This window comes from Micropterus dolomieu, linkage group LG16, assembly GCF_021292245.1.
Source record: "Micropterus dolomieu isolate WLL.071019.BEF.003 ecotype Adirondacks linkage group LG16, ASM2129224v1, whole genome shotgun sequence".
Taxonomy (NCBI): domain Eukaryota; kingdom Metazoa; phylum Chordata; class Actinopteri; order Centrarchiformes; family Centrarchidae; genus Micropterus; species Micropterus dolomieu.
Window position 1 is genome coordinate 13,988,122 of NC_060165.1, and position 16,201 is coordinate 14,004,322.

The following is a 16,201-nucleotide window of genomic DNA, read 5'->3' on the forward strand; positions in this document are numbered from 1 at the left end:
GTGTGTGTGTGTGTGTGTGTGTAATAATAATTGTTATAATACAAGCGCCAACCCCCGGGGGTGAAAAATTAAGCCAGCGCAAAAGTGCCAAAAACTGCAGTTCCTTGAACGGCCACTTGAGGCTAGCTCCAACAGCGAGTCCATCCCCATAAATCCCCATTGTAAAATGCCAACTTTCCAGCTCAAATAAACATGTTTACAGCCTGATACAAAAAAATGTTTTGGTCTCTGTTAATTTTCCTATATATGATAACTGTACGAGAAGTGAATTTTTATATAACTCACCTGTTCAAACTACATTAAGACCTAAAGTTAAGTGTAATTAAGGGCATGGCCACTTTGAGTGACATGTGGTTTGAGCAACCAGGCTTCATTCGGCCTGCCTCAGTCCATTTTTTGTTTTAGTGCAGGCACTGCCAAGATGGCACCTCTTACACTGAGCTTCACAACAGCTCTTCAGAAACATGTGATGTCACGGACACTACGTCCATGTTTTATACAGTCTGTGGTACTATATAGATGCTCTCTTTAGCCTCTGCCTTACATAGCTCCTTCTTCAACTCTTCACTGGTTCCAGACTCCAAATGTTAGATTTTGCTGCAATTGTGTGTTTTATATAATTTTAAATTGAATATATTTAGGCTTTGGCAAAAAGATCAATGGTATCTTGGGGTGGACATTTTCACTCGGGCTGTATAATTGATCGAAATATTATCAAAATCGCAATATGACCAAGTGCTGTATCCAAATCCCAAAAATGTGTCACAACCTCTGTTATGTTTATGAATGTACGCAGGTTTTACTATTTGCAGCTGTGGATGTACACAAGCCTTATGTGGTGCTACACTTAAAGGCTCTAATTATCATTTAGCACCCCACCATGACAAAATATGCTGGACTAAATGCTGATAGTGCAAAACTGTGGATCCTTGACATGCTTTTCATACTCTGTTTCAAGGTGTGCTTCCCACAAAGAGAGAGAGAGTGAATCAAATTGAGAGGGAGGGAGTGTGAAATAGAGAGGCCGAGAGAGTATGAGGGAGAGAGAGGGCGATATGTTTTGAGAGGTCTTTTCAAGTGGCCATTTCATCTGTGCTAATTGATAATTCTCCATGACTAACGCGCTGCTGACTGGCCTTTGAGTCGCACTAGCTGGAAAATGGTATTGTATGGTGATTTCTAAAGGATCTCAGAGAGACAGAGAGAGGAGAGGGAGAATGATAAGCTCAGCTGGACGTACATAAATTCAAGCTTGTGAGCCACTGACATCCAAAGAGATGTCTGTAAATAATTTCATTGGGGATAATAGCCAACAAAAGGCAACAGCATAAAAACATGTTTAGTCCTTTTATTGTAGACTGTATTTGACTTGTTATGTATTTCTACTTACTTTGTCAATGTACTGTACAATGTATCGTCAAAAGTTACAGACACTTTACACATTACGCCCTGGCTATGTTATTGTTGAACATCTCATTCCCAAACCATGACTGCTATAGCTGCTATAACAGCCTCCACTTTTCCTTGAAGGCTTTCCACAAAAATGTTAAACATGGCTGCATTGACTTGCTCCCATTCAGCAATAGTGAGGTTGGGCACTGATGGTAAATGATATGGCTCGCAGTTCCATTTCATCAATCCAGGTTCTTCTACCCCAAACTTGGAAATGATCTTCCTCAAACTGTTGGAAAGTTGGAAGCACACTATTGTCCAAAGCTTTTTGGCTTGTGACCCCCTTAAAATGCACATAGAAACCTGTCAATGAGCTGTAAGCAGTAGAGTCAAGGAGAGAGCTTCCTTTTCCAGATTGCTTAATTTTGATATTTATGATAATTATGTTTTTTAGGGAAAGTCAGAATCCAAATCATTGTGGACACTTTTGGGGGTTCCCACTCCCCAGACTGAGAAACACTGGTCTAAATTATGTATGCAGTAGTATAGGTTCTCCTTATTGGAACTAAGGGGCCTATAGCCCAAATCATGTATAAAGGCCTTAGACCAGTTACATAAATGCATATGGGCAGAAGTATCCACAAACTTTTTAAATTTAAGCTTAGGGCCCACTTTTAAGAGATTTCTGCAAATAACTTCATAGAAGCTAATTGTTAAAAAAAACAGCAACAGCATAAAACACATTTAGCCCTTTTATAATAATTTACATTATTACTTATTTCTACATGTCATGGAAAAATGTGGAATTCCTGGTGAGGGATTGAGCAAATAATTGAGTTACAACAAACCACTGTCTTTTGAAGAATTTATTATTTAAAGAGAATAAACAGAGCAGTACTATGACACAAATCAGCTGGACCAGAAGTTCTGTCTCCTAGGACAGTCACTAACATCTGGCCCAGAGCAAAGGGATGCATAATCATTTACACAGTCTAGGTTTCTATGTTTTGGGGAACAAAGATCCTCTCCCAGGCTTGACTGGAGAGGAGCAGCTAGTAAGGAAAACAATAAAACAACTTCACATTTCTGACTTAAACACTACACATGTGGACAGACTAGAATAATAAGTAATAAATAATAATAAAAGGAAAAGGTTAAAGATTAAAAACAATATATAAGACATAATAATGATCAAAAATAGTACTATTATAAGTAGTTGCCTAAAAGATTATAAGACAACAAAAAAACTATTTTCTACCATCACACTATATACTTAAATATAAGTAACAGATGTATTACAGCAGAGCGACAGGAAAATTTGTGTGTCACATATCATTACATGTGTGCTGTATTCAATTTGACAGTGTTATGAGCACACACTTACTTATATACACATTTTGGAGACACCTCCCTTCTCTACAGACATGCACAGTGTTCTGTTGAGCTGACTGTCAAATCATTAATGCCAAGTGTCTCATATTTCCCTATCTGTGAAAGAGAGAGGGAACAGATAAAACACTTTCTATTGTTGTGTTGGAGAGCTAACTAATTTAGCTCTTTTACTTTCTGTTGTCGAGTTTTCTCCTAGAAACACATTTGATAGTGAAACAGTGCAGATGTCTTCCCAAACTAGATTGATGTCTAAATTTACAACACTTTCATTCTTTTTATAGATTATGATAAAGATGATGTAGATGTTTCAGTTTTAGTATTGACAACAGAGACAACAAAACAACAAAATGAGGCCCTAATGACAACAACTGCAGATAGTCATCACTCCATGTTATTATTCCTGTATGTCTGTATCTGTTTATTGTTTTCCTCTCTCTCTGATATTCTGTAGTATGTGGAAATGACTTATCAACCTGATGATGACGGTTATTGAAGTCATTACTTTCTGTCTTGCAGGTTATTCAGTGCGATCTTGGAGCAGGCCACCAAGGGGGACGGCGGCACTCCTATTGGAGGGAAGGCAGCAGGCTTTGATGTCAAGGCTCTGAGAGCATTCAGAGTACTCAGACCCCTCAGACTGGTCTCTGGAGTACCCAGTAAGTACTGAGAGCTGTGGAAGGAAGGAAGGAAGGAAAGAAGGAAGGAAGGCAGGAAGGCAGGCAGGCAGGCAGGCAGGCAGGAAGGCAGGCAGGCAGGCATATCTGAGGATCAGGTGTGAATTGTGATTGGGTGAGGTGGGGGAGAAATCAACCATAAATTGGAGCCGATATTGCTATTTGATGCACACACATACACATGCTCACACAGTCCTCTTGTCCTGATGTCAGATACTCAGAAAGTTGTCAGCCTGTCTGTGTTAGTGACTAAAGAAATCAATAATCCAACAGGCCAGAAGACAGGAAAGGATGGGGTATCATGGATGAAGGCTATGCGAAGTTGTGCCACTTGTGTGTGTGATAGCTCATATTATTAAAATAGCAGGCAAATGCATAGGATGCTAGTGCACATATCACACTCTTGTCACTTGATTTTAAAATGTAAGTGCTGCAGTGCTCATTATTTAGAGTGAACCCTGCCCACATCATTGGACTGAGTTTTGAAGTGGTATCATGGCAATAACGCTTCCAGTCCCAATCGTGCTTATGTGCTGTAGAATTTACAAACATAATCATCTGTAAGTAAAGTTTGTAATAAACCTGTTTGTTTTGTTAAAAAGGTATATTTTTTGTAGATGTCATATACCAGTTTTTCACAACTGGGAGGAAGTACTGTACTGTAATTTACTGAACACATACCAGAACCAACCCAAGTATTCCTCAGTAATGGATGCCACCTACTGTGGTTTTGCAGTTGCATTTACGTCACTCAAATACAAATCGATAATTCAATTATCATCACTTGAGCTGGAGGATATACTTAGTATTTCTTTATTTACCAGAAGAATTTAGGCCTTCACATTCATTTAAAGGTGTAATAGTAATATGCAAAATGCACATTTCATAGGTATTTTAGTTTGTAGTTTCAAAATCAAGCACAAGTGTTTTCATCAATGTAAAATACTATTTGGACTAATTAATCAGTCAAGTAAACCCACATTTTTATCCAACAAAGATAAACAAAACATTTACATTTCTCATCTTTCATACTGATAAGCCTCCTCAACAGAATGCATCCCCATCACAGTTTTTGTGAGGTATTTTGTGAGCCTTTGTCCATCAGAACATTCAGTAAATTAACAGGAAAGTTGTGTTGCCTATGAGCAAGTTTTGTTTTGAAACTACAATGTTTTGTATTTTTTGTAAGAAACTCATTGAAGGAACTCTCTCTAAGTAGATGATGACACGCAGAAAGAATATTAAATCTTTAGAATAAATAAAAACTACTCTGCTATATGATGCACTACCAGTGATTTTTTATGACAGCTTTCATTGTTAACATTATAAATATACATTATAAAGTGTTTCAATACTCTTTTTTTTTTAAATTTGTGTCCATCCTTTATGTGTTCTCAGCTCTTCCTCTGTGTGTGTGCTGCAGGTTTACAGGTAGTGTTGAACTCCATAATCAAAGCCATGGTTCCTCTTCTCCATATCGCCCTGCTGGTCCTCTTTGTCATCATCATCTATGCCATCATCGGCCTGGAGCTCTTCATGGGCAAGATGCACAAGACCTGCGTTTACGAGCATATAGGTACACGCATATGCACATACAGAGAGAGAGAATATCTACAGTATTAAGCACTGATCCATAGATACAACTACAGACATGCACGGTCAAACACGTACACTCCCATGCTCAGATACATTATGAAGCATGTATTCAACTGTGTGTGAAAGCAGGCTTCAGTAAGCATATATTACCACAAAGACACACACACACACACACACACACACATACTTGAATTCCCGACATGGATACACAGGTATAGTACACCACACAAACCTTTTCAACTGAAATATTGAAGAAAGCCATGCTCCACGTCACCTCCCTTGAAGTTTATATGGTAATGAGTCTGAGTGGTGTGTGCATAAATCTTTGACTGCAGTAAGACATCACCCATCAGCCAACAAAGCAGGCAGAAAATACAGCACATACCTTAAACTGTTTAAATGATAGCCTCCATTAATTATTTAAACCAGCATTTATGTTTCTGAGTATAAATGATTTGGGCAATAATTGAAATAGCAACCCCCATAAATGATTGAAACCATTTTCAGTAAAGGCCCCTAGGTATAAATGGACTTGAGTGTTGTTATGGTGATATTATAGGTCTCATGAGAGGCATTAGCTTTGCACTGGGTAAGTGCAGGTGGAATACTCTCTGTTATCCTATACACCACCCTCAAGAGCTTGTTTTGTATAATTACTACAGCACTTTTTCATATTGATTTTTTTATCGCTTCTCTGTTTGGGTATAGTTCAATTTGTCTGTTTTAACCTTCTTTTAGATGTGGATTTCTTTCTTTTATTTTACATTATTTTTAAATGTAGATCAATTTAGAATTGCAAAGAGGGAGTTCATTTATACTTCTAATTGCAGTAAGAGTCACAATATTGTTCTGCATTTTGTTCCCAGTTGCAATGACCAAGCATTCTGGATTAGTTATAGCTCTGATTCTCATCTCAGCTCATCTGACTGACCTCTTCAACATAGCAATAGCAGCTTATATGGTTTCTTAGAGGCAAAGTTGAAATGATAGAAGTGATGGCCGTAACATAAACCTAAAGTATCGTTAAATTATCTTGGAGACGCTAGGTTTTCTATGTTCAGAAGAATTTATCATTAAAAGAAAAACTTGAAACAGAACCTCCTATAAAACTCAGCTTGAATCAGCAGGTGCTGCCACCAAGAGTCAGTTATGTTTGAGTCAAAAGTACAACAATCTCTCTCTTCCTCCTACCTCTTTTGTCACAGGCACCATTGCGGAGGAAAAGCCGGCACCTTGTGCACCAGACGGAGCTTACGGTCGACACTGTAAACATAACGGAACAGAGTGCAAAATGGGGTGGGAGGGCCCAAACGACGGCATCACCAACTTTGACAACTTTGCCTTTGCCATGTTGACTGTGTTCCAGTGTATAACCATGGAGGGCTGGACGGATGTGCTGTACTGGGTGAGCCGGACACCACAACAGTGGCTTTATGTGTGTATGTGTGGAGTGAGTTCCATGCGGCTTGGTGTGTGTAGCCACTGTACTGTATCTGTAACATCAGTGCCACTTGAGTGCTTTTTGAGAAAAGAATATAAAGCAATAACACAAACACTTCTCTCAGAAAGTCAGGTGTGCACAGAGAGAGAGAGAGACACACACACACACACACGAATATAATCTGTGTGTGTGTGTGTGTGTGTGTGTGTGTGTGTGTGTGTGCGTGTGTGTGTGTGTGTGTGTGTGTGTGCGTGTGTGTGCGCGTGCGTGTGTTAGCTCATATCTCAGGCTAAATCGATGCAGACAATACACTGTGTAATTGATGGTGCCAATTCATTCGGAACGTGTGCAGAATCCCAATGCGTGATTGTCAAGTGAACACACATACACACGCACACACACACACACACACACACACACAGAGGCATATGAACACACAAAATCCATCCTTTCCTCAGTAAATGGCCAAAAGTATGCAGCAGCCTGTCCAACTAAATAAACCAATAGATTAGTCTGTGCTGTTAATCAATGATAGGGAAGGTTCAATCAACCTCCCACATGTGCCTTCTTGAGAAAAGCATTTGATTTAGCCCTCTGCAACAGAGGTATTGCTTTACACACAGATTATGATATTGCTGATGTCCCGATAATAGGTGGTAAGGGCTCACGTGGCAGCTACTGAAAGGTCCTCTATTACATGCACACTGCAGGCATACTCTCACCACTGCAAAGCACTAGTGTGGTGATATTCAGCCGTCAGGTCACAGAACTATGCACCTGTTTACATTTAAATCCCCGGTGATCTTTCAAAAACCCACAAGGCCGTTATGATAGTATTCATTTTCCAGGATCCTCAAAGAGTTTTCTGTTCATCTCGATGAAATAATATTCTAGGTTTTGGAACGATCTTGGAAGTGATAGAACTTTCATAAAAACAGATTTCGAAATCTGTCACTAGAATGTAATGATATTACATGAGAGGCACAAACTGGGTCTAGCTATCAGAATACTAAAGTAATGAATGAATCATTAGGATTAGTACGTCTTAATGAATAAAAAACTAATGGGATTAACAATTAAACTGGTATGTTAATTTATTGAAAGGATGATGTTTTACCCCACATAATCTCAATTTGTTGACACAATGTAACTGTCTGAATTGGTCAGTTTTATGTGTGTGAATGTGGGATCTTACTGTATACACAAGCAGGTGTCCATCTGTGTGTGCGATCACAAGTTGTTGTGTGTGTCTGAGTTCATGTATTGTATGGAGCAGAGAGTTTACTAGCTCTACACCCCTTCTGCAACTACCCTGTCTGCTGCAACCACACACACGCACACACACCATCACATTAGTTAAATCGCACAATTCGCTTATTATGAGAGTGCTTGTGTAGCCAGCTCTCTTTATAATGAATGGGGCTTATTTATTAGGAGTTGAAAAATGATTATGGAAAAACATTGAGACAACACCAAGCCTTCCATTTAGTTTGGGCCATGCATTTCCATAGTTGTTACTGTCTCACATTTTCGGGAATATAGATTAATGACATCCACCGTTTGCTGCTGTTGTAGCAAATGAACCCTTTGTCTCTCTCCTCTCCTCTGTTATCTTCCCTTTTGTGTCTTTCTGTCCAGCAGTCTCCGTGTTAAAGTGACAGCTATTTAACTCACAAACTGGAAAGATTTAACCTTGCTCGCCTTTTTTTCCCCCTTAATTTTGTCTTTTAAAAGCCCACATATTTAATTTACAGGCAGACTGCCTGTCATAATCGCATCCTGGATAGTAAACTGCTTAGACATCACCTTGTCCACATCATCTCCCAACTTCAGTCCTATTAACGATCTTTCACTATTTAAGCAATTTTATAATAATCTAATAATCAACTTTATGGGCCACATAAATTTTACAAACAGTACAACGCATGTGGAATTTGTTCTCTGCATTTAACCCATCCTAATTAGGAGCAGTGGGCAGCCATTGTGCAGCGCCCGGGGAACAGTTAGAGGGTTAGGGGCCTTACTCAAGGACACACTCGGCAGTGGTCGGTACTGGACTGGTGACCCTCCAGTTCCCAAGCCAAGTCCCAACGGACTGAGCTAATGCCGCCCCTTTAATCCAGATGAGTGGCATATTTCTCTGCAACTTCCCCTCTCCTTTATTGATTTCACCTGGATTTTGTAGTGTCACATGCCTTAAATCCTCTATAAAAGAATGAGATTTGTTTATATAAACAATTGTAGAGTCCCTGGATTTAAATGTGTTTTCTGAAAAGGCCCATCCAGCTTTCCAAGAAAACATTTCTTAAGGGAATGTGTAACTCTGTAAACACACACTTTGAATAAGAGCTTAGGTTTGACATTGAGTTACAAAAGCAGTTAAGTGTTGTTTAGTGTGTTTTTAATTGTGGATCGTTCATACACAGACTTATTCATACAACACTGCCACTCTTGCTTCGCCAGGTCTTTCTACTGCTTTTTAACATGCACGTCTCTTATTGTTTCCTGCCTGTCATCTTTTGCTACTTTATTTCCCTCTCTAACACACTTTCTTTCCGTGACCTCTGCTCACCCTCTCATTTACTCCTTCATTCTATGTCAATCTTCTCAAATCTTTTTCTGCCACATATCTTCTTCCTTCCCCATTGTTCTCTTCTTTCCAACTCCCTTATCTTTCCTCTCTCCTCCACCCTATCAACTCTCTCCCTGTTAATCCCCCTCTTCTCTCCTTCCCCCTTTTCTCCTCTTTCTTTTGTCTCTCTCAGATGCAGGATGCTATGGGCTATGAGCTGCCATGGGTCTATTTTGTCTCTCTCGTCATCTTCGGCTCCTTTTTCGTTCTCAATCTCGTTCTGGGGGTGTTGAGCGGGTAAGAGGTTGTGCTGTTGTCATGTGTGTACAAATGTTTGTATGTGTGTTTGTGATGTGACTGTAAAGTGCATAGTGTTTTAAATGTGATAAATGGCCATACAACAAGACTCCCTGGAACAGACATTTAAAGTGCAGCTTATACTTTTTTAAGGAACCAGTGAGCTGAAGAGTAGAATCAAATGGAAATAATCCATGGCTTGCCACTACAAAAAGCACATTATTGTGCATTCTTATTAGTATTATTGTTGTCATTTCTGTTTATATAAAGTGAATATAAAGTGATTTTTTTTTTATTCACTTTATATGGCAGTATCTTTTGAAGTAAACTAAATTTGGATATGAAAATGCAGCTTCTCCTGAATATAACTTTACACATACTGTACTGTACATGTTACTTCAAAGCATTTTGTTTGGAGGCTATTGTTGCTGTTCAACTAATCAAACATAGTGTAAGCTCAGGCAGGCAACAAAATCAAGCTCAGCTCACAATCCCAGTGCATGTGTCAACCTTTATCAACATAATCCCTGTCATCACCATCATGATTTCAATGGAGGTTCAGTTGTGATTTACTGTACACAATAGGGGATTTTTCAGGACAAAGCTTGTCTAATGGTTGAAGGTGACTACTGTACAGGCATCAGCCACCCTACAGGTGTAAATAATGTTTCTAACAGCAAAAATTGCATCAAATGTAAAACAACTACATTTATGGAGTTTCTAAATGCCACAAGATTATCACAGTTCAGTCAAGTGGTATGCAGACAATCTCTGAACTGAACAAAATCTCCCGCTCTCTCTGCTTTCTGTTCCACTCAATCAATCCTTTTTCACAAGCCTGAGAGAAACACACACATGCACTCATACACACACAGGAGAAGCAGTAACATGCCCTCAGTCTATCTGTTATGTTCATGTCAGTTGACCTCAAGAGGCCACATCCTGTCACAACCTATCTGTAATGGACAGGTGGACACACACACACACACACACACACTGGCAATTTTAATTACATAAACAAGCAACTTTTTATATTCCTTTCTTTCTTTTAGTTAAGTAAGTTGTTTTTGTTCAGTCCAGTCTCAATATTAGGGACCTTTATCTTCCTTAAACACCTGACTGCATTTAAAGATCAGTCTTGTGTATGTTGGTTTACATGTGCTAATTAGCATGCAGACTTTGTGTATGTGACAACAGCATGTGCATATTTGTACAATATAGAGACATGTGCTATGTCTGTGTGTGTGTGTGTGTGTGTATGTTTTGTTTCAATAAATACTGCTCCAGAAGGCAAGCTGGGTGCTGTTTTACCCCACTCTGCCAAGTCACAATGTTTTAGTACAAGCACCACCCGGGTCTGTAGGGACACACTCGGGTATTAATAATTCACCCCTCAGGTCAGCCGTGGAGGTGGAACGCTAAAAAAAGTTGCACAACAGGGAAAACACAACAGATAAAAAAGGTTCTACTCAGGACAGTGTGGAGTCTGGAGGAAACATGGCATTAAAGATGGAAATTATGGGATGGAAGGCTGCACTTAATCATTTTTTGTAAGCGTTCATAAAACATAAGTTACCAGATATGAATCATCAGATTAACAAAAACATGACAATAATAATAATAATAATAATGACACCTCAAAAGTAAAAAAAATCTTTAAAACAACAGTAAAACTTGAATGAATTAAAATATAGACCAAACTGTGTATTGTATTATTTAATTGAATTTATTTTGAAAGAGTAAAGACACTGAGAGAGACTAATTTGCCATGAGGACAGTAATAATGTCCAATCCATGGGAGTCTTGCTGCACAGTCTGTTGTGTCTAACTAAAATGCCTTCTCTCCACAGTGATTAAGCCTGAAATAAGCTGATTTGAGTGGAACTAAAGTGAATCAAACTGTTTTTAAATGTATAACTGTCCCTTCTCACAGAAACACAAGAGTTTTATTTATCATGTGGGTCCTTCATAACTTTCTGTCGTTATTGTTTGCGCTTATTAGTATACATGGTCACAGTTAAAAATATAGAACTATACACACACGCACCCATGCATACAAATTTACAGATAGAACCTTACACTTAGTGTTTTGCATAGCCAACTTCTAGTATTTCCCCTAAATCAACCATTACATCTCAAATTCTTCAAATCCACATTAAGACACATTAAGATTACAGCTGACCTATTCCATTTCCATGCAGCCCACTAAGTCACTCAGACAGATATTATGAATGCACCATAATACCAGCAGGGATCCTGCGGAAGCAAGCGGTTCAATGTGTTGGGAACCTTTACTAAGGATCTAACTCCTCCCCTCTTTCCTACCTTTCCTCGTAATATTCCTTATTGGTCCTTCCTTACTTTCATCCTTGCCCTCTTAATCAATGTCCTCTCTACTTGCCTTCCTTTTCCTCCCTCCATCTTTACCTTCAATCCATCCTCTCTGTCTCCTCTCCTTGGTCCCACTCCTCTATGCTTTCATCTCTTCACCTAGGTGAATGATGCAGTAGGGTACAAGTGGCCCTGGGTGTATTTTGTCACCTTAATCATCATCGGATCCTTCTTTGTGCTAAACTTGGTTCTGGGGGTATTGAGCGGGTAAGGGCAAGGTTAAAGGTCACTTGAGACTAACTTCTCTTTCTCTCCTTCATGCCTTCCTGCTGTTGTTCCTAGAGAGCTTTGCTGTTTGTTTGTGCTGAGGGGAGCTCAATCTCAATATTAATGAATGCACACAGAACATGATTACTATAAATAATTCCCTGTTGAATTCTTTTTGTGTGTGCTTTGAAAAATATTTTTTGTGGAGATAGTTATTTACATTTAACTCCCAAAATACATTTGTGAATAATTTTTTGTGCATTTTTTAATACTGAGATTGATGCAACTCCATAGGACTCTTTTTATTCTGTCTGCTTCTGACCGTAGATGGTGTTTAAGTTTAACAAGTACCGTATAAAACATGTACAGTAGTGTGTTGTAATAAAAGTGAACTTAATCAGGTAGAAATGCAATACATATGGCACAGGGAAAAGTCTAACCTGTATACTGTAAATGTATATACTATTTTATGATGCTTATGTCCAAAGTGTTTTACAGCACCACATTTGTATGTGGATTTGCAGCTCTACCCACGGAGCTAAATTAACTGTACATACATGTTTAGTCATTATCATTGTAGCCGACTGTAGTGAAATTGTACTCCTGCATCTATTGAGACATTTTGGATATTGCCTCTATCTAAAAGGTCTCTCTCCAAATCTACAGTGTTGCTTCTTTAGAATAAAATAAAATGCTCGGTTCTTAGTGCGGCTGTGATGTGATATGACACTGTAATCTCAATTTAAGAGGAACAGCCAGTGGTAAAAATTCAGGCTGCCATGAAATTTGCTCTTGTCGAACACTGTAAGGAAATTGGCAAATACTTTGCATTTTGCAGTTGGGTTCCAGAGAATACATTAAAACATCATCCATAACCATGTCTTTATGCTTATGGTTATTTAACCTCACCAGGTTATTGGCCACCCACCAGCCCCTTTTTAAAAATAAGTGACTACCTTCGCATTTAGGAATAATTTTGAATTTTGAGTTTTCTCCGCATGCAGTAGGTTATTATAAACTTCAGTATGAATCAGGTTTAGGATAGTGAAGTGTCACCCCTGACTGACTGACTGACTGACCTGAATCTGACTCTCGATACCCAAAGTGATGTGACAGCAGCATTGTGGGAAAAATAATAGAGGTCTATCTGGTCCAAACAGCTTGGGGGGTTTGGCTGTCTGACTCTTTGTCTGACTTCTGACTAATGATGCTGTCAACACACTACACAGCCTGACCTTTTACCAACTGCTTCCACCATGTAGTGTGTGTGGGTCTCAGATTGGCATAATAACTAATGGCTTAACAGGAAGAAGGAGAGGGACGGATGTAGAGACAAAAATATCGGGTGTGGCTGTGTTTGTTTGAATTTGATGTAATATGTAAATAGAAAGAATGGGGAGAGTGGCTGTTTTGAAAGAGAATGTGGAGCAATAAAGGAACAAGAGGTGCGGGAAAAAGAGAATTCAGAGATGATTTAGGACAGAAAAATTCAATGAAGAGAATGAGTGATGTATTGATGAGTTTTGCTCTTACGTCTGCACACAAACACCAATCAATAGGATTGGGTCCTAATGTTCTGACAAGTGAGACAATAACAGTTGTCCTCATACTGAAACTGTTTTCAGACTTCAGTAGTAAGTTCCACTTGTTTGATGGATGGATGGACAGACACTGCATATGCAGCTTTCACACATGTAATGTCCAAATCTAAGACAACAAGGTGCGAGATAGCTAACTAACAGATGAAATATCAAAATCTTAATTATTAGAAATAATTAATTATTATAATTAGTCATTTAGCTAACGCTTTTATCCAAAGCTACTTACAATTGCTCTATATGTCAGAGGTCGCACCCGGGCCTCCCACTCCAGACGAATATGTCTTATCCACTGCTCCATTGCCAATAATTTCACTGCTGCTATTGTTTTTTTTAAATCACCTACTTTTTCCACATATTTGTCAGTTGTGTCTAAACAGAGTGGCAGAGAGGAGCAGACACACATAGGCAGGAGGAAAAGCCCCTCCCACAGATAATCACTTGTAATTGTTGCAGAAAAAGCAACGCCCACTAATCCAGGAAGACATACAACTCTTAATTTACGAGGTTATTATAAAGATGAGCTCTAAGGTTACATGTGATTAGAAAAGAGCAGAGGAGCTGAATCACTTTGAGAGTAGACTGGCTAGGGGGCATGTGGCCAGGAATTACACATTGTAGCTTTTTAATTCTTTCTTTTGTCCTTGTTACAACACCTGGAAGTAATTTCTCCAGGTTTCATCATAGTATTTTAATCTTTCACACTCTCTTAACATTGATTTCAGTTGTCTTAAATCATCTTTGTTTATGTCCTTTTTGTCCACATCACCCCAAAAATTGCAAGGATCTTGAAAAAGCAGGCATCATACTGTGTTAATAGGAATAAAGTAAAATACATGACATCACTCCATAATAAGTGGTTATAGGAGTATTAGAAATTAAATTAATTGCTCTTGTGAAGAATTGCAGACATTAAATGGAAAGATAGCTGAGGCACAAAATAAAGCTCTCAGTGTACATGTATATCTTTATTTCGACCTATGGCCACAACCTCTGAGTGGTGACCGAAACAATGGGATGGTGACAAAAGGTGAGAAGCTCAGTGACGCAGGACGACCTCTGTGCAGATCCACTTTTCCTTCAGTTTGACAGAAGCAAGCAGGGGTGGTACAGCTGGTGAGGGGTGCCCTCTCTGTCCCTCCCTCTGAGGTAGTAACAAGCACATTGCAACTGGGAGGAGACCCAGGGGTGGATGCAGAACACACAGCAGAAACTCCCTGCAGGCCTGGGAGCACCTGGGGCCCTGTTGCCCTGGGACTTCAACATTGCATACAAATAAAAATTTAGAAGTGAGAGAAACAAGACTATTTTGTAAGATGACACACTGGGACTGAATTCATAGCCAGACTCCTATTAGGTGACTTTTCATTGAAGCTCTAATTTGCATGAATTACAAAATGTGGCCTCATTATGACTGAATCACTTTCAGTCTGTATTATACACATTCCTACCAGCGCATCAGGCTGGCAGGATAGTTATCATGTTTACCAACACAGAAACAGAACTGAATTGAACTGATGGCTGCTTAAAATATATCTAGGTGAATTGGATTGTTTGAGATGTGAATCCAGCTCCAATATGTCTGGATGGGCTTTCATCTGTATTTGCATACTAACACCTTTTCTCCTTGGCAGAGCTTTTTTCTCTTCACACAGTTTTTCTCTCTTCAGCAGGTTTTCCCTCCTTCCTGTTCTGAAGTACTGTATAATGTTTTCTGTTATCACAGTATTGTTACATGATTTGTTTCGCAACACTTCAGTCTAGATTTTCAGATTCTTTTTCCCCTCCCTCTGTTTCCGTTCTCTCTCTGTAACCCTTCTCAATCCCCCACCCCTCCATCCTGCTCCCCTCCTCCCAGAGAGTTCTCCAAGGAGAGGGAGAAGGCCAAGGCACGTGGTGACTTCCAGAAACTCAGAGAAAAACAGCAACTGGAGGAGGACCTCAAGGTAGGCTGTTAATGTAGGCCTTCAAAGAGTATGTAACAGTCTTTACCTGAAGATTCACTGAATATTACAGTCAAGCTTTCAAACAGGTGATTCATTGGAGTTTTATAGTTCCCAAGTGTCCAGTGGCTAAATCTGGCACTTATATTATTATTTATTATTATATTACATATTAGAATCATGTGTAACTTTTAAATTAATACATTTAAGCAAGTACACAAGATATGCAGAGTTGCATGAGAATTAAGACGTCTTATCGTGGAACATCCTTTGTCACTTGTGAGGAGGAAGGCCAACAGAATATAGAGGTCAAAGACAGGTCCAAAATACCACCAGTAGCAAACATAAAAAGGAGAGTAAAAGTTATTCACAAGGCACTTTTGAAGTTACAACATGCTCTAAAAATGGCATAAAAGAGGAAACCGATGAGACACTAATGAGAGTTTACATTTAAGATACTGTAGTTGTAACTACTGTATGTCCATACATACAGTACTGAATACTGTATATACTTTGTGTGTGTGTGTGTGTGTTTGTGTGTGTGTGTTTGTGTCAATATAGGGCTATTTAGACTGGATCACTCAGGCTGAAGACATTGACCCAGAGAATGAAGAGGAGGGCTTGGATGATGACAAACCCAGAAACCGTGAGTGCTACTGTGTGTGTGTGTGTGTGTGTGTGTGTGTGTGTGTGTGTGT

General features: G+C 39.2%; 1 protein-coding gene across 6 annotated transcripts in view; it reads left to right on the plus strand.

Annotated features, from left to right (window-relative positions):
- The window catches only part of cacna1c (calcium channel, voltage-dependent, L type, alpha 1C subunit), a 152,229-nt gene that overhangs the window by 66,088 nt on the left and 69,940 nt on the right, over nucleotides 1-16,201 (plus strand). For 4 of the 6 annotated variants that reach the window (XM_046071683.1, XM_046071684.1, XM_046071686.1 and 1 more), the window contains exons 4-9: nucleotides 3,301-3,440; nucleotides 4,882-5,034; nucleotides 6,260-6,459; nucleotides 11,859-11,962; nucleotides 15,419-15,506; nucleotides 16,065-16,149. In XM_046071683.1, the coding sequence (XP_045927639.1) occupies nucleotides 3,301-3,440; nucleotides 4,882-5,034; nucleotides 6,260-6,459; nucleotides 11,859-11,962; nucleotides 15,419-15,506; nucleotides 16,065-16,149 (770 nt within the window). Of the gene's footprint in view, nucleotides 1-3,300; nucleotides 3,441-4,881; nucleotides 5,035-6,259; nucleotides 6,460-9,260; nucleotides 9,365-11,858; nucleotides 11,963-15,418; nucleotides 15,507-16,064; nucleotides 16,150-16,201 lie in introns of all 6 variants that reach the window. The other 2 variants (XM_046071682.1, XM_046071688.1) reach the window with 1 other exon arrangement.